Below are 24,213 nucleotides of genomic sequence, written 5' to 3'. Positions count from 1 at the left end.
AAACGTTCCACACTTTAAACATTCCGGCGGCAGCGCGAATATTGAGAAGAAGAGTTCCGCCATGCAAAGAGCTTGTCGCGGAGAAAGATTAGAAGGAGAAAAGAGCAGGGTGACTGGCATAGATGGGGGGGTATGTTTCTGCTGCTATGAGTGATGCTGCCTCAGCTTCTGGCAGAAATTAAAACACGCACTTTGCTATAGTCTGCGTTGCAGCAAAACCAGCAAAGCCCTGTGGGACTTTAAAGGCTGACCAAAGACTCTTGGTCTTCAAAAGGTTTTATCATAAGGAACTTTCTCAGTTTCTTCTTTCACGGCCCTGCCCCCAATGTGGGGACTCTTGGACTCTAAATGGGCAGGACTATTTTTAAACGTTTAGAAACTATAATAATGAACGGTTCAGGTGAAATAAGACTCCTCTCTTTGCTGCCCTTTTGTCTTGGGAGGGGCGTGGAGCGTGAGGCGTGGGAATAAATTAGTGCAGCTACTATGGACAGCTTTTCCTTCCTCCAGTCCAGAGAAACGCAGGGATGCTTCTCTCTTGCTAACGCTGCGGTTTAAGCTTAGTTGTAGTGTTACAGATCATGCCTTGTGACCTGGAAAGCCTTCCTTGTCATCTAGTAGGTACTGTATTTTAGAGGCTAAAATTTAGAGGCTCGTAACTCTGGGGCGCATCTCAGGGTGGGAAAGTTCTAATCACACATGGTTCTAGTTACAGTAGGTAGCCGTGTTGGTCTGGTATAGTCGAAACAAAAAAAAATAAAAAATTCCTTCCAGCAGCACCTTAGAGAACAACTAAGTTTGTCATTGGTATGAACTTTCGTGTGCATGCACACTTCTTCAGATACACTGAAACTTCTGTTGGAGGGTCAACTGTTCCTCCCTCCTAAAAAGAAACTGGTACAAATTAAGCCTTACATTAATTAAGTATACTTAATCAAGTATGTATATATCTGCTCAGCTCCCTTCTCTACTCCAATTTATTGATAGTCTGTTTTTAAAAACTTCTATCTAGTTTTCAGAATAAATTCAAGGTGGCTAATAATAAACATCAGTTAAAATATAAAATCATTCACAATTCAACCAAATTATAAATCAAAATATTAGCATCTCCAGCTTCCATCAACTGAAATCGCAAATGTGTCTTTCCTATTTATTTTGGACTTTCCTGAAACTCATCACACCGTCAGAGACTGGGATCACCTTTTCCCAAGAAAGGTGTTGCTAGCTTTCAATTTCCCAAGGACAAGAGAGTCACTAATATCACAGGTGAACAGACGGTAACAGAGCATTGCTTTAACAAATAAGAGATTGGGAGGGTTCTCACTTTTAGCCTTTTTATTGTTAAAAAACTATCCTATTTTAAATTAATAAAACAGGATGGCTCTAAAATGGTGTATGCCTATCAACAATAAGTTGTACTTATTGTACTAGCCAAAGGCCATTACATTTCATAACCGTTTGCTGAACTACAAACAAAAAATTATACTGGTTTATATAAATGGTAATTAATTAATACATTTTCTTTCTTTTTGTCCCAATCAGTAACTGCCCCCCCCCCAAAAAAACTTTTATTATACCGATATCTGCTTTTTTCCTGCTTTGTGAGTTTTTGATTATTATCTCATTCTGGAATTCAGTGTCAAAACATATATTTGGCACAAAACATATCTGGGCACAAAATGGCTTTCCTCCATCTCCCTCTGGAGACTGCAGTTCTTTGCTGAATGACTAAATACAATGTGGACAAATATCACATCCATCACCATAAGATGTCAACCCCTCCCCCCCCCATATGTGCTCATAACTTTCAAGTAGAAACCTGCCAAGTGAGAGTGCATTTCCCAATATCTTCAGTTGCCCAACAGCTGAACACGTCTACTTCCATATCCAAACAAAATGCTTCACTACATCACATGACAGAAACCCACAATCATAATAACATGAAGATCAATAGTCATGTTCCCAAGGGAAAAATGGCTACTGACAAGCCTGTTCTAGAACAATGTAAGGAAGGAAGTAAAACCAGCTAGTTTTTAGTTCTTTTTTTTAAATGGTAATACTTCAAAAGACAGCTCTGTGACCAAATTAGAAACACTTTGGTCGTGAAAACATTTGCATCTGTGGCAATTTTAGTCTAGTTTTTATGAATGGAATAATTTTCAAAGTTCACCCAGTCAGCCCATGTTCGCGGGTTAAAAAGAGGTATATAACAGCCCAGGACCCATCAAGCAGTTCTTGATTTGTATTTTGAGAAACTTAAACTATTTTAATAATTTATGTGGTTTTATTGACTCTGAGATTTTTTGACTGCTGTTTAAATTACAGTATTATATTTCATGGAAATTTTACATTATTTACTTTTAGATCTTTAAAATAAATAAATAGCCCTCTTATATTTAAGGTTTTAGGTTTTGGGCTCTGGATAACACACACACACAAATCAGAGGCTATCGATTATAAAAAAAAATACAAAAATAGCCTAATATTGCTACAATATGGAAACACTAATTTTTTATTGTAAAACGTCAAGTTTGAAACACGTCAACCTTCACTTGATTCTTCGGTAGAAATTAGGAAATACTGTAGTTGAAAGTTTTGGGGAACTATCAACTAAGCTTGCTGCTGCTTCCATTCATTTCAACATTCACTGTGACCCATTTGAAATATCACTTGTTTTCCTTCAGAACACCTGGCTATAATCTGTTTTTCAAAAAGGGTTAGTTTTAATAGAGGACTAAGTACACACTATAAAACTCTGATCATTTAAATTACTTTCACATAAAACATTTTATTTCAACAATAATGTGCTGGGTGAAGGTATTTAAAACTAGTGCTGTGGTGTAAACCACTGAGCCTTGGGCTTGCCAATCAGAAGGTCAGTGGTTCGAATCCCTGCGACGGAGTGAGCTCCCGTTGCTCGGTCCCAGCTCCTGCCAACCTAGCAGTTCGAAAGCGCGCCAAAAAGTGCAAGTAGATAAATAGTTCCACTCTGGTGGGAAGGTAAACAACATTTCCGTGCGCTGCTCTGGTTTCACCAGAAGTGGCTTAGTCATGCTGGCCACATGACCTGGAAAAACTGTCTGCAGACAAACGTCTGCTCCCTCAGCCAGTAAAGTGAGATGAGTGCCGCAACCCCAGAGTCGTTCATGACTGGACTTAACTGTTAGGGGTCCTTTGCCTTTTTTAAAGCTTGAAAATATTTTCCCTATGTTCATTAATAGCTGAAAATTTTCATTTTCTGAACAACATTTATTTGCAAGCATGGTATTACCTTTACAGTTAATGTTATGTGCAATTAAAATGTGTGGTGTTTGTTTTAGGATTAACACCCTGCAGTTTTGTTTTGTTTTTAAATTATATCCATCTTTTCACCATCTCATTCTCAAAGCACCTTACAATGAAAAAAACACAAAATTTCCAAAATAAAAGCATAATGAAACTGCAGAAATTTAAAACCTTAGAAATTTCAATATCCAACATCTGAACAAGAAAATGGGAATGTTTTAGAACATTGGAGAAGCATCTATGATGTAAAGGCCTCCTGGAATAAGATGGTTTTAACCAGGCACCTGAAACTAGACAGAGACGGTGCCTGTCATAAATATGTTTGTTTGCATAGTTTTGATACTGAGCACTCCTTCAGATTCTGCAGATACCATAATCCTCCCTGCAAAGATGAGGAACATTTTGCATCATCATTTATTATGACACAATTGGAACTGACGTGTGTTAAATAAAAACTGATGAAATATTTCAGGGCAATTCCTGACTCCACACCCTTACCTTCCTTCTCTTGATTCAGCCTGAAACTGGGTGAGGGCTGCATGTGTTACCTCTTTTCTCCTTATTGAAATGCTTCTCACAGGAGAGGCCAGACCAAATATTCTTAGTACAATTTGTAACACAAAATGCCTTTAAGTAAAGATGTAAAGAAGTAAATGAAGGTCACAAAATGCCTTTAAGTAAAGATTATAAATGAAGGTGATCATATAAGAGCTTTAAAAAGTGTATTATCATAATTGTTCCCTCTTAGGCACAAAGGAAGCTGCTTGATACCAAATAAAGTCCAACGGTCATCTAGTTCAGTATTGTCTGAGCTAGACAACACTGAAAGACAATGTTAAACAATGGGGAAAGGTGCCCCCAGGGAAGGTTTGCAGCCAGCTCCCAGAGAAGGGTTGCTGCCAATTGAAGGAAGCAGTCAGGAACAGAGAGGGTTAATTGCCATGCAGGATTAGCCTGGCTAGTGCCAACTCTCCCGCTGATAAGGGAATAGTGGAAAGCAAGCTAGAACACAGTCAAAGCTCACTGGAAGCACAAATAGGCGGGGAAGAGTTAAAAGACAGCCTCTCAGAGAATGGGGAAGAGGAGGGAGCTGACCCCCTCAGTCCGAGGTCTCCATGAATGGGAGGGCTGCAATATAGGAAGCGAAACAAAAGACGTACGAAGCGAAAGCTCAGTTGCTTCTGGTCTTGCTGGAAGCAGTTTTCAGAAGGGTCATCATGATTGATGGTGCTGGAGGTTGTGTTAGAGCCGTCCAGTTATCTGTTTGTTTTGACAGTAGATCATCCTTTTTAATTAACAATGCTCACTGTGTTATCAAGCAGAGGACTGGACTCCTGACAAAGGGTTGCATACCCTCCAACATGTCTCCAATGAAAATAGGGACATCCTGTTCCATATGTTGTGATGATGTCTAAACATTTGAATTGATGGAGCAGCAGCACAATCATTAATGAAGCCGAAGTGCAGTAATAATAAACAGTTTTTGCTGTTTCTTCATTGAACATCCACATTACGAAATGTCCAGTGTCTTTTGGGTCAAAGATAATTAATGCTGATTAAGAGAATGTAGGCTTTGCCTCTATTTTCTCTCACCACCCTCTTTTAGTATCTTGAACCTCTTTGTCTAAGGAGGAAATGTGGCTGTGCTTCATGTCATGTTTGATATATGGGACATCCAAGGATGCCAGGCCATCCTCTCTCAACTAGGCCATCCTTTCTAAAGTCTGTTATGAAAGAGCTTGTACTCAGCTTCTCCACCTCTTTAGGAAAACACACACCTGACTCCACGGGTCTGTTTTCTGGGCAGTTGGCAGGATGCTGTGTGGGCTGAAATCAGCAATAATGGAAGCCCATATAAAACCGCCCTGCCAAGAGTCAGACTGGTTTAGTGCAACAAATGCTTCAGGGATGCCTACAGGCTTGTCCGTTCTTCAGCAACTGGCAGAAATACATTTCCCCTGAACTTGGAGGGTCAACTAAGCTATCATGGTCAATTACCCTTCATAGACCTGTCCTCTGGGTTAACTGAATCCCATTTTAGAGAAAGCTTTAAGGAGGGTTAACTGCTCCCGAAAAGCCTCTCAACATTCAAGAAATAGCTGCAAAGCCTCAGTAACCACTCCCATATTGACACTACAAAAAGGCCGGGCCTCAGCTATCATAAAAACATACAAGAGGATCATAAAAACATACAAGAACAAAACAACTATATAAAACATAGTAGAGCAGTAAAAACAAACATATATATAAAAGCTATCAGAAAGCGATAAACACGAAGCAGATTAAAACCAGCTACTCAACATGCTGGAAAGTCTGGGGCCTCTGGGCAAATAAAAGTCTTCACCCGATGCTGAAAAAGACACAGAGTTTATTTTACTCCAGAGAATATTTTCCATAAGAGCTGCCACCACTGTGAAGGTGCCTTCTCTGCCTTCAGTGGAGAAAAATGTAAAATAATGATTTCAAATGGTGAATTCAACTCAGGTAGGCTCACGTGGAAGAAGGCAGTTCTTCATAAGACTCAAGCTGTTCAAGGTTAGTTCCAATGGCCTGTGGAGTTGTTCAGAGTGACAAGATATAGCTTGTTTCGGTTAGAACGTAACAGCTGTTTTGGACTAATTAAAGTACAGTATCTGACAACACAGTCCCCTGTAGAATGCATTGCAGTACGTATAATCTGGAGGTTAGCAGAGCATGAATCACTAGGACCAGACTCTTCTCATGAGGGGGGCACAGCTGGCAAACCATCTGAAGTTGTTGAAAGGTGCTTCATACCAACCACAGAAGGCACTCAAGTCTCCGTTGACAATGCTGGATCTTGCAGCAGCCACAAATTTCACAGCTGATCCGTCAGAAGTGATACCCCCAACCAGAATGGTTTGGATACCTCTGTCTTATCAGAACTGTGCTTCAATGTATCAATCCTCATCCACTCAATTTAAAATCCAAAACACTGGTCCAGCAAGGCTACAGCTGAATGAGATGAAAAGAAATGGGAGCTGGATGGCACAAACATACTGATAGCTCAAAATCTTCAGACCACCTCATTCAACAGCTTAACTGAGATACAAGTATAAAACCTGTTCGAAAGGCTGATGGAATTTCAAAGTTTGATTTTGCTAATGCTTTCTTCAAAGGAATGCTGAGACATGTTTCTTTTGACCAACCACGGATGCTGTGAGCCTATCAACTTGATACAGATACATATTGGGAATTGTAGGTTTGTTTGCAATCTTGCCCGAGACATGTATTTTTTTTTAAGCAAGAAGTTGTTTCCTGTTATGAACAGAGCAGAGGGGACTAGGTTAATCCCATTTATGCAAACTGTTCAGGGTGATTATAAAACTTTATTGCAGTTGTGACGAATTTGAAACTGTTATGTCATGTTTTTGTTTCACAACCAACCTATCGAAGGGTTAACCCAGACTCCTGGTTAACTGACAGCAACATTCCATGGGAGGCGTGGCCTGCATGGGGGTTTTGAAATGGAAAGGGGAACAGTTATGTCAGTTGGCGGTTGGGGTTTTTTTGTGTGGGAGCTTGGGTGGTTGTGGAGAAGGTAGAATTTAGAGTAGATGAAGTAGTGGATAGGTATTCTGTTATTTGATTACCAAGAACATTATCTGTGAAATTAAGTTTGTACCAATGTTACCAGAAAGCAACCATTAAGATTCAAGCCAATAAATATCCATCTTTAAAGTGTCACATTAGTAATCGTCTATTTCATTTTCCAGCTAAGGTACCCAGGAACCCAGGTGGTGGGGAACTCTTTTAAACTGTCAAAACTGCCTTTTAGAGGAGAAAGGTTAGTTTGTGGCTGAGAGTGCACCAAGAAAGGGGGGGGCTAAAGGAGGAGACAGGTTCTGAGTGATAATAAAGTTACCTCAGGAAGGAGGCTAGCTTTACAGTAAGGGAGGTTCTAGTGAAGGGAAACCCTTATCTGAGCGCACATAGGAACAGTCTTATTTATAGCCCCAAGTCTATATAGGTACCTGGTCACGTTTAGGCTGGAAGAGGACTCTCTTTTATTTTTGAAAACCCACAAGTGCTAGAGGGTTTAAAGAAAGGCTAGAGGGATAAGTGGGAGGTTTGATTTACCTCAGAAATCTCTGCTAGTGCTTTTAATGATTGAGAGGTCAGAGTTATAAGACGGAAAGTGAGAGGGACTTTCATCGCAGCAGTCAATACTGTGGTGATGGTAGGATGTACTCTTTCTATGAAGTCTGTCTGCTGTGGAATCCTTACCAGCAAGACTGGTGCACTCTGTACATGCTTGCGCCATTTATTTCTGAAGCATTCACAGCAGATAGCCACATAGTGCAATGGTGTACATATGCATCAAGGAGCAATCCTCATTAAATTAAGTGTAGTTTACTTCTGAGTAATGTGGTTATTGTTGCATGAACCCACACTAGAAACTGATAGCATAAATTTCTTCAGAACAAAGGTAGCATATACCTAAGTATTTATACAACTGCAGTGTTTTAAGTGCCTACTGTTTCTTTGCAAAAGGGGGAAATCAGAACAGGTGGAGGGCACATTTTTTCCTCTCAAGAAAAAAGCGATTGTGGCAGCAGGGGCCCCTTCTGAACCAAAGACAAGACAAAATTGGCTTCATTAGGTGCGAAGTATTTGTATAACTGCAATGCTTAAGTGTCCAGTATCTTTGCAAAGAGGAGGACAGAAAGAAAACCTGAACAACATGACCTCTGGTTGTCAAGCAGCCCCACCAGGTCCAATATTCAACAACCAGAACTAAGACAGGGTATTTTCAGTATGTCTAATATTGTGAAAATAATATTATTGTCTGGGTGGTACTTGACCTCCCCGCTCCCACACATGAGAGTACAGATCAGGGCTTACATTGGAAGGGCTGTAGTAGTATTTTCATATGTGGCAGAGATTTCATAATGTAGGATATTCTGTTGTTGAAAGGCTCCTGTGACACCTTTAGACTAACACAGCTATTTGTAGCACAAGCTTTTGTGGATTAATAGTCCACTTCATCATGTGCATCCAGTGACATACTTTGCTCCATGAAAGCTTAAGCTACAATAGATCTGTTAGTCTTAAGGAAGCACATACTGTACCTCTTTTTAATTTAATTTTTGCCACAATAGATTAACACAGCTGCCACTCTGGAAGTTCATACATAGTTCATGAAACCCCTCCCCCCCCCAAAAACCCCTTAGCAATGGAGCATGCAATAAAGGAAATGTCCAAGCACTCCCATCTCAATCACTAGTGAATTCGTATTAAGCACATTATTTTATTGACACCATATAACAAAAATACAAATCAGCCAGTATGTACACAGTTATGATGTTCCAATTAAGACAAATTAAAAGCACACTTTCCATTCTTTTGCTAAATTCAAGGAATTTGTTTTTCTTTATTCAGTCCATTAAAATCCTTGTGAACATTGTCTGTTATCTATAGAGTCTTGGGTTCAGGCAAATATACTTTCCCCCAAAGCAGTGCAAGCCAGAGCTGCAGAATGGCCGACTACAACTGTGGCCTTTTCTGAACAAAAAACTGCCATTTTTAATTACCATGGAATGCATGAAGATTAGACAGCATCTATATTCCACTAACAGACATGGATAATATTGTGCTGTGATTGACAATGCAGCTACAGTAGACTCGCAAGTTGCTCAGGGGTTACATTTATAAAGCCAAAACAACATATAGTCAGAACAATCCCTGAACCACCCCCAGCATGACCACCCCTCCCCTTCTTCTGAAGCTGGTATGCCGAGTGGGCCTTTTAAGCCTCACAAAAGTCCCAACAAGATCTTGAGGAGGCCTCCAGAACACATGATAGTCTTCCAAAGCCCAGTAAGCAAATCTGAGAACGTAACAGCTCTCTGCCTTGTGTGCATTTAATTTGTGTGATGTCAGCTGACCGGCTGCCAGGCACATAAAGCTGTATTCACACAAGTTAAATGCATGCAGGGTGTGAGTCTGTTGTGTTTAAAACTGAGCTACAGTAACTGTAGCAAAGAAATAAGTAAATAAGTCTGCCCACAAGAAAAATGCAAAAATTTGTATTATTCGTTATTGTCAAAAGTGTCACAAAATAGGAAGCTTACACACCTTTTTGTTGTATTTTGGTTTGACTAAAAAAGGGATTACCTTGGCATGAACATATCAAAATAATGTGTGAAATATGACTTTGAAAAAAACCTAAGTTGTTAAACTTTAGCCTTAATATGCTAATGTAGATTAGTAGCTTAATCTCATGGAACCAGTTTCCTGGTTCAGATGTCAAGCTAAACCATAGTTTAATGAGAACTTATGCAGCAAAGTCTTCATCTCAAATGCCGCCACTCCCAGTCACCAGCACACGTGTGAAGTGGAGCTGGGAGACTTAGCCACAGCTTGTTATGTTATCTAAACTGACAAGGTGCAGTTAATGTCAACAATGGCTTGTTTGCAACTTCAGGTGTTGTTTCGTTTTGGGAAAGGGGGACAATACAATTCTTGGAGAACTAATGGCTATTGCATTAGCGCTACAACATGCGTGGAGTGTGCCAAGAACTGACCTAAGAGAGCACTGGATCTCAGTAAGTATACGCTTCATTCGGATTTTCACTGGGTTCCCCTAAGCAACTGTGCTTTTGTTAAACACAACATTCAAAAAGGAGCACCCACATGTTTATAAAATGATCAGATTATACTTTGGTTTCCATTCTTATTTGGCTATGGCAAAACTGTTTTACTGTACTGTAGAGTGGTCCGGGCTTTGGCAACTTAGAAGAACCAGTCTAGTTGTAGTTGATCCTTTTTTACATACTCAGATACAACTCAAAAGTCAATCCACAGAAGATATTAAGAGTCAAAACATTGCTACTCAAAGCTACATTTGTACAATGGAAACATTCCCTACAATACAAGTGGTTATTTTAAAAAAAATAATAGATATATTTACATTTAGTTTCACATTGACATTGATGATACCATACAGAATGATCAACATCTAAAACATACAATTCTTAATATTTTGACATTTACAAGGAAAATCGGTTGCTATGTTTCGAAAACAAAATAATGAAGAAACATACCTTTCGGAAGAAGCACCCAGACCACACTATGAATGGCATTTAGAAGGATACAATGTGGCAATAAATCTTTAAGAAAGGGACTGGGGTTTTTTTGGGGGGGGGAGCAAGAAGATCATTTGGGGGGGGGGGACATTTCTCAACTGCTTTTAAAAATAAGATGTGACATACAGAGGTGAATGGAGTATGAGTCATCGCAGACAAAGGACAGGAAGATGCCCACTACATGTTAAAACGGATGAACCTGATGTGATGAGTGGTGAAATTCCTTGACTCAGTGAAACAATAAGAGGTCTCATATACTGAGTGCTCAATTTCATACTTCATAGTAAACATGGCACAAGTGTTGTATTGGTGAAATCATTACCTGTGGTCCAACACAATCATGTCCCACCTTTATGAAAATTAACATATTTAAGCAACCAGGCTGTCTGTCTGTCTTCTTGTTATGACTTCCGTCTGTCATAATCGCTGACCATCCTCTTGATGTGTGCCAGTTTGCTCTTTAGTACCTTGCAGTGAGCTTTGCGGTTCTTATAGTCTGTTGACTAAAACACAGAATGAAAACTGTTAATAAATGAAATAAATCATATTTCATCTTAAAAATGCTAGAATAATATACAGTAGTACCTCTACTTACAAATAACTCTACTTACAAATTTTTCTACTTACAAATGGAGCTCCGTCCGCCATCTTGGATGCGGTTTAGATAGGATTTTTTCTACTTACGAATTTTTAGATAGGGTTGCTTCGACTTACGAATTTTTTCTCCCAATGCATTCCTATGGGATTCGACTTACAAATTTTTTCGACTTACAAATGTGTGTTCGGAACACATTAAATTCGTAAGTAGAGGTACCACTGTACTGTCCTACTCATTCAAAGTGATCACTGTCAGAAGAGACAAATGAGCCTATTCTGAAACTCTCAATAGTTTTATGAAGCCCTTAAAACAATGAATAAGCAGAATAGGCACCAAGGGATATGACCTCATGAACACATGAGTTTGAATTTTGAATGTGTAAATGTCTAAAGACAATGCATAAAACAAGCACCCTTGGATGCAGAGCTAGATAAAGAGTTCAATGGTTATTGCTTTTGTTTAAAAACCAATGAAAATTTCTTAAAAAGAAAAAAAGTAAACAGAAGGAACATGTATGGCAGTCCAATAGCTGTGCTTCAGTTTTAAAAGAGACAGGACACACCCAACATTAGATTCTGTCCAATATTGGTGCAGGGAGGGAAGCACCCCAAACAGCTAGAGTCTGAACATACTTTGGCTCTGTATTTGACAGGGACAGATGCAAGCCCAACCTCGGCCTTCCCTTGCTCTGCCTCTACAACCTGAAAAGTGGTCTGAATTTTGGAATACCCATCAGGTCAGAGCCAAAGTTTTAAGAGCTGGAGCTGGGAGGCAGAGGCTTGCTATGGCTATGAGCTTGTACCTGGACAGTATAAAGCCAAAACAGATCTTAGCCTTCTGCCAAACTCTGGGGTGTGATTTGTCCTCTCTCTTAATAATAATAATAATAATAATAATAATAAATTTTCAGTCAGAACCGGGCTCAGGACGGCTCACACCAATAAAATTACAATAAAACATAAAAAGCAATTAATTAAAATACAGATTAAAATACAGTATTAAAATTTAAAATGCAGCCTCATTTTGAGTAGTCAAATTCAAGCCATGAGGGAGGAAAAACACAGGGGTCAGACTAAGTCCACCCCAAAGGCCAGGCGGAACAGCTCTTTCTTGCAGGCCCTGTGGAAAGATGACAAATCCCGCAGGGCCCTGGTCTCCTGTGAAAGAGCGTTCCACCAAGTTGGGGCCAATACTGAAAAAACCCTGGCCCTAGTAGAGGCCAATCTAGCCACCTTATGGCTCGGGATCTCCAGAATATTGTTGTTTGTGGAATACTGCAGTGACTAGTGTTTTTGAATAAACACCACAAGCTTTTTAGAAGACAACAACAATTGCAACAGGTTTCAGGAAGCAGCCACTTCAAGTCTGCAAAAATTGACAATCCAGCCGTACTTCTTTCAAAGTGGGTTACACAGCCTGCTGCAACAGGAGATATCTTGGTTTTCGCAGGGATTACTTAAGTAAACTACTTACTGCCTTTATATCCTTCAGTCGGTTGTATTCTTCAGCAGCAGACTACAAGTAAAAATAACTCAAATCAGATAACACAAACACTAGCAAAAATCAAAAGCAGAATGGAGGCAGGCTTCGTTATGATGCATGTATAAATATTTAACTATTAAACCAATATCTTTGTTGGTGACAAGAACAGCTGCAGGAACATAAGGAGAGTCCGCCTGGATCAGGCCAAAGGCCCATCTGGGCCACCATTCCTTTCTCAAACAGATCCCTATGGAAAGCTTGCAAGCAGGACTGTTTATCTCAAGGAGTTCCCATCTCCTCTGATCCTTCACAAATATGGACTGGAGTGGAGACCACACACTATTTGGGAGTGGGGGAGGAGAGGCATAGTTCAGTGATAACCTACGGGCTTTGCATGCAGAATGTCCCAGGTTCAATTCCCAACATCTCCAAGTAAAGCTTGCAAAGACTCGTGTCTGAAGCCCAGGAATGGCAATACTCAAATAGACAGACAAATGGTCTGACTCTTTTTAAGGCAGCTTCCTTGACTCCTATAACCCCCCATAAGCCACCACCAATCAAAGATGACAACATTGGGATGGATGGAGTAATGGTTTAATTCAGCCTAAATAAGGAGCGTTTTCCAGGAAGCTAGCTGATAGGTTATTTGGGGGGGGGGTCAGAGATAGCCACTGTAGGAGTCTAGAGTGATTGACCGCAGACAAGGGCCAGAGTCTCTATCTTTGCTAAAGAGGCTAGAAAAGGGGATTGAGCAACAAGCAGCAGGAAAGGAGACAGAGAAAAATATCCCATTATTTATCAGTGTATTCACTCAAAAGCTGACTCAGATCATTCAGAAAGAAAAAGGAAGCAGCAAACATTGTGCAGTCAGGCCCATAAGTCTTCCTCAGAGGTCACCAACATTAAATACTTTCCACGTTGCCAACTCCCACAACACTTGGGATTCTTGTTGGATGAAGTAGGTTAGAAAGTTGGTTTATCAAGCATGTTACTTCCTCTAAAGCTACAGGCATTTGAGTCCCAGTCAGTATTAGTATTAAGGACTGCTTTCTACATTACAGTAAATTATATATCTGTCTTTTCAGGTCAAAGAGCAACATCCTTTCTTCGGAAAGGGAAAACTGCTTACAGCCACCTAAGCCCAGGCATAGGCAACCTTGGCTCTCCAGATGTTTTGGAACTACAACTCCCATGATCCCTGACCACTGGCCCTGTTAGCTAGGGATCATGGGAGTTGTACCGGTAGTTCCAAAACATCTGGAGAGCCAAGGTTGCCTATGCCTGATAGCCTAAGGGAAGCCTAAGGTTAGAGTTGGTTTCAACAAACACTGCATTGATTATTATGAGTTTCTTTCCTGGTTCCTTTTTAATTACAGTACCACAGGCTTTAATAGCCTGTGATTTTTTAAGGGGAAAGCATACGGGACTAATAATAGTTGTCCATAGGCTTCTTATATTGTGCTCAACATCAAAAGCCACATTTCAAAAAAACAACGAAGATCCATAAAAAAATACAAATTTGCCTTCACCAGAACACCACTGAGTCACTTCACCAAACTTTTGCTCTTTTCAGTGACTCTTCAAGGCAGAGCTCTTTCCTTGACCTATTGCTTAAGAATGTTTTAAGTGGAGATGCCAAGGATGGAACCTGGGTCCTTCTGCATGACAAATATGATGTCCAATGCAATGCCCATCATCCATGCTGGGTGGGGTTGATGGGAGTTGGAATCTGACAACATCTGGAGGGATATCCCACCCTGCACAGCCTTAGCTGGACTGTAGTTCTGGGAGATGGGATGCAAGCAAATTTAGTGCATATTACAGCACATGTGCAGATGCAGACATAATTCTAATGTCCAAAATTCTCTCAAGAAGCAAAAGGTGTATGTACCACTAAAGCAACACTCTTATATCATAATATATTTCAATGAATGAAATTACCCTATATTCTTCACTGTCTTCAGGGTAGTCATCCAATTCTTTATCAAGACGAGAAATTTCTCTGCTGATTTCATCAAGCTCTGCTTGCAACCGCTTGTATTCTTGTAGACCTGCATCGAAATCTCGCTTGTATGCTTGCCTTTGTTGATCCGATGATACAGGTGGATATTCCCTGGATGAATAATGATTCAAATGGCATTGTTTGTAGAAATGGAGTGGGCAGTTGCAGAGAGACTTGCTGATTTAGCATTTGTTTATATAGAAAGTTACTTCATGTCAACGGTTTCTGCAGAATATTGCAACACTTGTCTTAAAAATGTAATTTAACAAACAATATCACAGCATATTTTTGAAATGAACTTTACAATCTATATAACTTGATTTGATCAAATGGACTACACAAGTATTTCACTGAACACTTCCTATTTTTTGCAGTCATGAAATGAAGGAGAACCAGACAGGCAACGTACCAACGTGCTTATGGTATGCATATTGTTATACAGTAGTTTTTATACTGAGTAACAACCCTATATAAAGTAATGATGGTAGACCATTTGCAACTCTCCTTCAGCAAGACTTCAGTTCCTAGAAATTACCACCACTATTTTGGGCTCCATCTTCTTTCCATGTACATATAGTTATCCAAGAAAATCTCTCTCTCCCACACACGCACAATATGTATTCCACATACTATGTTTTTTTGCACGTTGATTGGGCACATGCATGGAAAGGCCACTGTTTACTTAACAAGCAATGCAAGCTTTCCTTCATACTTCATTATCTTGGCTGACCGCATGAGTTGCCATAGTTACGCATAACACACTTGAGTTTCTATCTCAGGTTACATAAAGAGTAGCTAGAGTGCATTTCATTTGTACCTCTTGTATTTTGAAAATCGGTTACTTTAAGTTTTACTTACAAAAAGGACCATTAATCAAGAATTTCACTAACTTTGTTACTAATCTGATTAGCGTGCGGTATATTTATTTAATCACTGGTCAGTTTCACCTATTTAAACAGTGATCCAAGAACTTTTAACCAACTGAATCATATCACTGAAACACAGGAAGAGCCATTTCTGAAATCTTACATTCTTGTGACCAGATTCTAAAAACAGAGACCTTCCAAGTATGCATACAAGCAGCAGCTCAGGATGAGTCAGTTTCAGCAGACAGTTTTCAGAGGCTAATAATGTTCCAAAATATGACATCTGCCTAAACCTCCCTTCATTTCCCTGCTCTGCCCTAACATACAAAATTGACACCTTAATAGGTAGGTAACACACAGAAGCTACAGCAACTAATTTTTCAATCCCATCACATTTATGTAAAATACTTGTATTCAAGCACAGACAGTGATACTTCCATCAGTAGTAGGAAAGGCACTGCACTTATATTTTACCTGCTAAAATACTAGCTTTTCACTAACAAGTAGGTTACTTCTGAATTTCATATCGAGTTTCCATTTATGCGAGTGGAAACCTAGAAAGTGTGTTGGTAGAAGACTGTGTCCCAGTGTCCTTCATAACATACACAACCTGTTAAACCAGGGGTCAGCAAGGTTCCTCTTGCCTGAGCGGGATCGGTCCCGCGGAGATCCCTCCATGGGCTGGATCATGCACACGATTGGGCGCGCCCACAATTTCTGGTGTCTGCGCATGCGCAGATGAGATTTCCAGCATCAGCACAGGTGTGATTTCCAGTGCCATGGAAGCGAGTCCTGCGCCGCACTGGTTTAGCACAGCACGCGAGCAGGCAGCTCAGTTCGGGGGGCGGCTCGGGGGCCAGTCAAACGACCTCCACGGGCTGATTCCAGCCCATGGGCCTTAGGTTGGTGACCCCTGTGTTAAACCTTCATTGTAACCTGCATCAATCTGAGTTAGAATAAGTGGGGTCCTCTGTACTGATGCTCTACAACCAGGCTGCCATTAACATGGTACCAATGCCCAAGTTTTATGGAAATGTCCATACCTGTCCCAGTCCTCCTCCAGTTCATCACAAGACTCTCCTCCAGTGGTATAATCTGCATCATAGTTCTCGGTGTAGGTTCTCTTTGCTCTTCCTGCTCTTCCTTTTTGTGCTGGCTCCTTAGCTGACCCATTGTAACTGCTAGTGTTGGCATACTGAGGTGGCACTGGGCTCTTTGTTAAATTCACTTCAGGTATCCTGTTACAAAACAAGAGCAATTCATTTCCAGTTTCATGCCAAAGCAGATATTAAGAGAGACAAAATAAAGACTGCTGGTTGTCAATGCTAGGCTCCTTTCTTTGAAGTATACCTTTCCCAATGTTAAGATTATTTTCTTCATCACACAAAATGACATTATTATATAAGAGCTGTTGCATTAAGTCAGATCGACTAATGCAGCAGGTAACAAAGTCAGCAAAGTCATGCCAGATACTTTCTGTTCAGTAGCATAAGCTGGTACCCTTTTCTTAAAATGTTAAATCAGAGCAACCCCTGTAATTCTAAGGGCTCAGAGGTACTGTTCAGCTTTAGTAAACTAATGATTAAAATGGGAACAAAAGGGACCCACACACTGAACTTAATGAAATAAAATGTTGCACACATTTGCTTGACCGTTCCTTAACTTTAAGTATGCTGTCAACCATCAGAGTAATCAAAATCCCAACCTTTTACAAGTTGTACACATTTAATCCCCCTGGCATTTACAGAAAATAGTTGACTTCAAGAATCTAAGGTTTAGAAACAGACAAAATGGTATTAATTATTGTTTCCTTTGGCACACACACAACAGTCCTCAGATCCTTCTGTAAGCAAACCTCAGTCTGTGCAAGTAAAACCACCAGACATAAATCCTGCCTTAGTTTCCCTCATCATCTTCTGTGTTTCGTCATGTCTTTAAAATTAAATTTTACTATGAGTATGGTTCTGACCCTCCCTGCTATAGCCGCACTTTGGGGGCAGGTTTGGGGAGGGTCATACCAATATTCATAACAAAATTATGTAAACCACCCTAAGACGTGTGAAGGTGGTTTACATTTAACTTAGTCTTTAAGTGACAAAACAAGAGTGGCACAACTTGGGTGAGGCACATTTTGGCTGGCCCTGATAGCCAAAATGGTGTGGTTTCTAGGACCTTGCCTTTTGCTTTCAGTGCAATCCTGGGTATATTTATTTGAAAATCAGTCTCGTTGCATTCATTGGGTCTTACTCCTAGGTTAACAGGCATAGAGTTGCAGCTGTAGTAATTGACCTTATGCTGTGTCTTGATTCGTGATATTGCGTGTGCTGAAGCTGGTCTGTGACCGTATTAATAAATTCATTCATTCATTCATTCATATCTTATGCTGTGTCTCCATGGGAAGTCAGGCACAATTTCCAGCTCTATTTTTGGGGAACTGGGGTAAGAGAACAGGAGTTGGTTTTAGCAGGGACTAGTTGAGGTGGCTTGAGCACCAGTCAAACAGCTGCCCCAAACCTTCCTCTCTAGCTGGTTTGCCTGCCATGCCATGATGAGTGTTTTAGCAACATAGCCTTCCTTTCTAGCTTGAAGGTGGTGGGGAACACATCTTCTCCTATCTGCGCAAGGGTGATCCCTGCCCACTTCTAAGCTACAAAAAAACTTGACTGGGCTGGTAGAACACTTTCCAATGCATGGCGATAAAAATATTGGCCCCCCGCCCTGGTCAATTTATTTTCTGAAATTAGACCCCAGATGACCGAGGGACTTACATACGTATTCTAGGTTAAGACATGGTTGTGAAACTTCTGAATGCTACTACTGTAATGTGACAAGCCGCCCCACCCACCCCCGCCCAATGAATGCAGTGTTTTTATTTCATTCAATATAGAGACTGAGAACATTATGAAATCTTCACTTGTGAGCTAAATCTGCAAGCAAGGTGATGTTGCTGCACCTCTCAAAATATGGCCATCAACCTTTGACAACCTTTCATTACAGCACTATTTCATGTAATATGTATGCAAGGACTGTCCTTATTCCATTATGTTTATTTATAAACACAATAACTAACAAGTTCAACTATGGCTATCTGCCAGACAAAACATAAGTTACAAAGGCAAGCTGGATGAATGACATATTTTCTGATCACCAGTTCCTCTTGAACCCAATTAAAAGGTGATACATGGGGGCAAAGTTATGATAAACCACCAATACATCACCTAGGGCAGTGGTAGCCAATATGATGCCCTCCAGATGTTATGGACTGCAATTCCCATTAATTCCTGCCGTTGGTCATGCTTGCTAGCCTTGATGGGAGTTCTAGTCCAAAACATCTGGAGGGCATATTACCTGATGTAAGGAACACTTGATGAGCAAGTGGGCAATGGAAGCAAGTCAGTTTTCCAAACAATGCAGCCAGAGAATATTACAAGAGGAGCAACCTCTTCAAGCAACCTCTACAAGCCCAGAGGATAACATGATTCTTTCAAATCACTATGCTTAACGCTCTCCCAACACACCCCTAAGTTGATATTGGCTCTTGATTAAAAGCTTTTTAAAAATTTCCACACACCCAAGAACTTGGGAGTCAATCAGCAAGAATCTTTAAAAAAAAAAAAGCTGTTCAGTATTTACAAGATGCATGAAGGAAGACAGGATAGTACTGCTCATTCTTTAAAAATCCCTAGAGTTAGGATTCTTAGTGCTGCTTTAATGTTTCTAGGTGTTGGCTTTATGTTATTGTTTTCATCATAAATTCCCTTACAAAATGCTATGAAATGCAGGGTGCAACAGTGAAAGAACAATACACCCAAGGGACTAAGTCTGTAATCCTATGCCTTTATCTGACAAGAAGTCCCACAGAACTCAGCAAGACTTGCTTGCAGAGGACTGTAAGTGTATGTTTACTTCCTAGGTTATCAAAATGCGGATTAGTTATCCTTATCCAAATACTTATTAAACAGTGGAGGACACACATGAAAAGTAAACAGCAGTGTAACCATGAAACTACGCTCCTAAAATCACAAGGCCTTTGCCTGTTCTCTCAGGATGTGTGAGTGTGAATGTGCACATTCTACACTTCATAAAATATTTGCACTTTTATTGTTAGGTCTGCATACCTTGGAATGTATACCCACTCAGGCATCAAGCCTTGCTTTTACCTCAGAATAAACACTGAAAAGAAAAAAGCTATGCACATCCCTGTTAAACACTAACAAATACAGGTGAAACTCAGAAAATTAGAATATCGTCATTAAGTGCATTTATTTCAGTAATGCAACTTAAAAGTTGAAACCAAAATATGAGATAGATGCATGACATGCAAAGCAAGATATGTCAAGTCTTTATTTGTTGTAATTGTAATTATTTGTTGTTAGGCAGATCAATTATAAATGGAATGTAATTAATGAAATGCAATAGCAATGTTTATTTTTGTTTTATTGTAACTATTTGTTTTATTACTGTGGAATTTCCAAAAGAAAGCATTTGTAAAAATTCAAAGAAAGATAAGAAATAAGCTGCATTACTGAAATAAATGCAGCTTTCGACAATATTCTAATTTTCCGAGTTTCCCCTGTAAATCCTGCATATGACAAAGTGATAAGTAGCTACGAGATGAGGATCAACAGTATCCTTTTTTCTTTTTTCAAACACCCTTGTCTCTTAACTCTCTGGACAGGTCAGATCCAAGAGTTATTTATTTATTGAAGTTTTCCTATCCCCTCTAATCTAGAGCACTTCACATAAGAAAATCACCTAGCACATACAATAACCATAAAAACATTACGTTTAAATACAACAGAGCAGCAGTGATACATTTCTTTATCCCCCTCTTCTGGAGAATTAACCCTTCACCCCATCCTCAACATAGCTACACCTATCTGCCAGCTGTTCACGTAAACTAACTCATGATCCAAACAAAGTTGTAATTCAGATCCTGGGATTACCGCCAGTGTCAGAATTTGGGCTTTCAAATTTCAGTGGCACCCTGTGTAATGCCAAAATTTGGTACCCAGTGCAGGTGAACCAGTTACACTCCCCTAAATCTGCCACTGTTACTGCCCCCCCACCCCTTTCCACTGCAGGTCAGTGTTAGTGTTTTGTCAACAGGAATCTTAGTAACTGGTTAATGTTCCGAAGGGGGGTGGGAATGATATCACAACCTGCTTTGAATTGCTTAATATTGATCCTGTGTGGTCTTTCTATTGCATTGTGTCCATTCAAGCAGTAAAAAACAGGAACATTTATACTTACGGAGTAGCTCTGTAGCTATTGTCATTATATATCTGTTGTACAGGAACCTCAGAAACCGAGTAACCCACAGAACTTGCAACTCGATCTGTATAGTCAGCTACAGGCGAAGGTACTGCTGGCTCCGGATTTATGTTCTTCACCTGGAAGGACGTACATGTGTTAAGATAAACACATAATACTGAACAGGATACCATCATCCCAGAGCAAGCAGAATACTTCCCTCAGCTTTTAATTGACTGCATTTCAGATTCTTAAATGGCACAAAATGTCAGGGGGAAAAACATTATCCCTTTGGGTATTTAAAGAAAGGATTAGACACCACAGTAGAGAGCTGAGCCCACAATGCACAACTAAAGAACAGGTTGCCTGCCAGCTCTCTCTGCCCAAAGGGGTTATAATAAGCAACTACACTCAAGGGAGAATTATGCTGTTTTTCAAATGCCAAAATTTTGCACCAAACTAAGGCTGCCTCAAATGTGCATGTTGAGAATAGGGCTTTGTACAGATTCACTCTGGCTCCAGTGCGCTCCCATTGCTGGTGTTTGAAACTGTGCACGCATGACGTTAGCCACTATCAATATATATCCTGTAGGGGTTTGAGAAATACTGCTGTTTAATGCCTCATACAAGCTTCCATCCAATTTACAAATTTAAACCACAGTTAAACAGCCATTGTGCGTGTGCAGATTACAGCTTCCTGAATAAGGGTTTGGGGAGTTGCTGGGGTGGGGAAACCTAACAGGCAATGCACATTCCTGTCCCTTCTTTGGTGCATACAGCAATGTGCAAATGAGACTTGAAATGCAGCAGAAGAAACAACCTTGCTATGATTTAAGCCGCTAATGCATATGTCACTTCGGAGTCTCTGCCATTCAGCCATCACATGGGTGTTTTTGTTTGTTGCAGAATGGGATGCACAGTGATCATGTATTCTTAGTCTGACGCACAGGTAAAGAGATCCGAGATGAGACACCTTTCTAGAGAAGTCATTCTCAAGAGCCCCTCACACACGGGACTACAACTGGAACAAATGCTGAACTTGAATTCAACATCTCACTATTATGTCTGCTCGTCAGCACAAGCATTCCTGCTTACTAGAACAAATGATATTCCCTTCCCCTTGTGTACTGTTCTGAGGTTCTCCCAGAGCTGTTTGGGGGTGCCCAGGGTGCTCAGGGGTAGGAGACCGGGGGAGGGGGAGACCCATTGTTCTAGCAGGACTTGTTGTACTGGTTCCTGCTACCACAACTGTTTACTTGAATTGGACCTATTGCAGTGACTTTTATATGCCTGTTGATGGAGCCTGAGAATTCCCAGTATCCCACACCAAGAACACCAAGAGCTTCCCACTGGGGAATCCTCTTTCTTGACTCATCAGGAAAATACAGGCATTTAGTCACCTTCTCTGCTGTAGAACAACAGCAGGTGATGAAATGCACACATTAAGGTTCATTTTAAAAAAATCAATATAAACAACTATCGCACTAAAATGAAAAACAAACAAACCAACCCAGTAGTCCAGGAATAACTCAGACATCAAAACATAACTGGCTAATTAAAAGCTTAAGCAAGCTTAAACACACAAACCAAGTCAGCCAGTAGGAAAAGCTTTCAACCAGAGCCACAATTTCACCTCTCAGCAACAAGCTATCACCAAGGGAGCCAGGGAGCCCACTCTGGGAAATGCATTCCACAGAAAAGGCTCAGCTCTCTGCACCCTCGCTGACCTCACCCAAAGCAGACTGCCCAGAGCAGAATCCAAGTGCCTCTCCCTTGAGTGAGTGGCTCTCTTATCAGCCAACTTCTCAGTTCAAAGAGCTTCCCATGATGCAGCTCTGACCCCCAGGCATGCTGGCTGAAGGCAAGACCCAGAATATCAATCCAGAGCGATCCAGGTCAGTTTCCAGGCTGATGCATGAACAAATGAAATCACCCAGTCTCAGGAATGTTCAGCCCAAGGTGGCAGAATTTGTAATAACAATTCCAACTATAAGATACCATGTCATAAAAACAGTGTGGGTGGGGGCAGCCACCCTGGCTGTGACATCTTGCTAAATAATTCTAGTCATGCCATTCTGAGGTGGGGCAGGAGTTACATATGGAGTGTACCACTCATATCAAGAGACACAGAACACACGTAGTTCTCTTTTAAGGCATAAAACACCCACTAGGCAGAAATTTCTCTGCATGAATTGGAGCAGCTCTGACCACGAGAGATTGATGGCTAAGTATTGGCAGGGAGCCTTCTTCAGCTCAACAGCTGCTTTTCCTGTTGTCTGTGGGGAGGGCTGCATGCCAAAAGTGGGGCATGGCTACCCCACCCCCTGCTCACACATGCTTTTTAAAAAGATTTTGAAGTGGGTAAAAACAAACAAACCCCAAACCGCTAACAACAATTAGGATGGAAAGAAACCTTAGCCTACCTGCAAGCAGGGATTTTCTGGGATCACAGTTGGGGACCGAAGGGTTAACTCTCCTCCCAAGCTCTGCCTGGGGGGGGGGGAGAGTAGAAAGCCCCTCCCCTACATCACAATTAGGCTTCTGTTGTTTGGAAGTCTTTCAAGCCTAATTGCAGCACAGGGGGTCCTGGCTGGGGAAGGAATTGTTTACAACCCAGGGGACAACTGTATATAATTGAAGGCTTTTTTTCCAAGCTTGATAGCTGGAGGGCAGGGGTGCAGCAAGAAGGGGATGCTTATGATGCAGATGAGGAAGACCCAGGGGCTACATCTGGCACACAGGCTGATGTTTTCCACCCCTGAGTTATAGGGCTGTATCAAATTTGTTCTGGCTTCAAAGCTGCACAGGACTGCAGTGATTTGCAGTTTAACCAATGGGGCAAAATATTCCCTGCCGGTATCTGGATACCACACTAGAAAGCACCATGGTTCTAATTTCAGCATTTTGTGAAACCGTGTGTATGGACAATTGTTCTGTGAGTATACTGTCTAAACCTCCGCTGACTTGGCAGAAGAAAAGGCAAAGAAGTAAACCCTATAGAAATTCAGACTGGAGTCGCTAAGTTGGTGCCTTGTAAGTGTTCTTGAACCTACCAACATGAGTCCGACCAAACTGTGGGAGGCAGTGGAAGACAGGAGTGCCTGGCGTGCTCTGGTCCATGGGGTCACAAAGAGTCGGACACGACTAAACAACAACAACAATGCCTCCTTCCAGTGACTCCTGCAGCCAAGCTGGTGCCAAATACATAGGGAAGTATATGTCTGATGTTACTATGCTTTTATATTTGTTGGAATCTGCCCAGAATGGCTATGGCAACCCAGTCAGATGGGTGAAGTACAAATAATAAAACTTGTTGTTGCTGCTGCTGCTGCTGCTGCTGTTGCTGCTTCACTTTCCTTTGGACCACATCAGAGGCAGAGAGGTCTTGTCATCTGGGCAGCCCAAGACCTCCATAAATACTACCCAGGCTTGCACCTCAGGAAGGTCACTTCCATGCTACTAACACAGCAGTTTTCCTTCACCCCTGGAGGCACAATCCATTGTCTCCAGACAGCGGGATGCCAGCAACAACCCCATCCAAGAGGCTGGGTGTAACTACTTTTACAAAGGGACTATGTGTCTTCACCTAACGTTCTCTTTTGGGCAGAGGGAGCAGGGAGG

At 41.0% G+C, this 24,213-nt stretch overlaps 1 protein-coding gene across 5 annotated transcripts in view; it reads right to left on the bottom strand.

The window, feature by feature from the left end:
• Positions 1-8,534: 8,534 nt before the first annotated feature.
• OCLN (occludin) overlaps positions 8,535-24,213 on the bottom strand; it is a 30,773-nt gene continuing 15,094 nt past the window's right edge. For all 5 annotated transcript variants that reach the window (XM_035099561.3, XM_035099557.3, XM_035099559.3 and 2 more), the window contains exons 5-9: positions 20,593-20,732; positions 16,383-16,577; positions 14,413-14,584; positions 12,463-12,504; positions 8,535-10,894 (exon numbers count right to left, since the gene is read on the bottom strand). In XM_035099561.3, coding sequence (XP_034955452.2) covers positions 10,793-10,894; positions 12,463-12,504; positions 14,413-14,584; positions 16,383-16,577; positions 20,593-20,732 — 651 coding nt within the window. In that variant the 3' untranslated portion in view covers positions 8,535-10,792. The remainder of the gene's footprint in view (positions 10,895-12,462; positions 12,505-14,412; positions 14,585-16,382; positions 16,578-20,592; positions 20,733-24,213) is intronic.

This window comes from Zootoca vivipara, chromosome 10, assembly GCF_965207765.1.
Source record: "Zootoca vivipara chromosome 10, rZooViv2.hap1.1, whole genome shotgun sequence".
NCBI lineage: Eukaryota > Metazoa > Chordata > Lepidosauria > Squamata > Lacertidae > Zootoca > Zootoca vivipara.
This window is presented reverse-complemented; position numbering and strand designations above follow the sequence as displayed.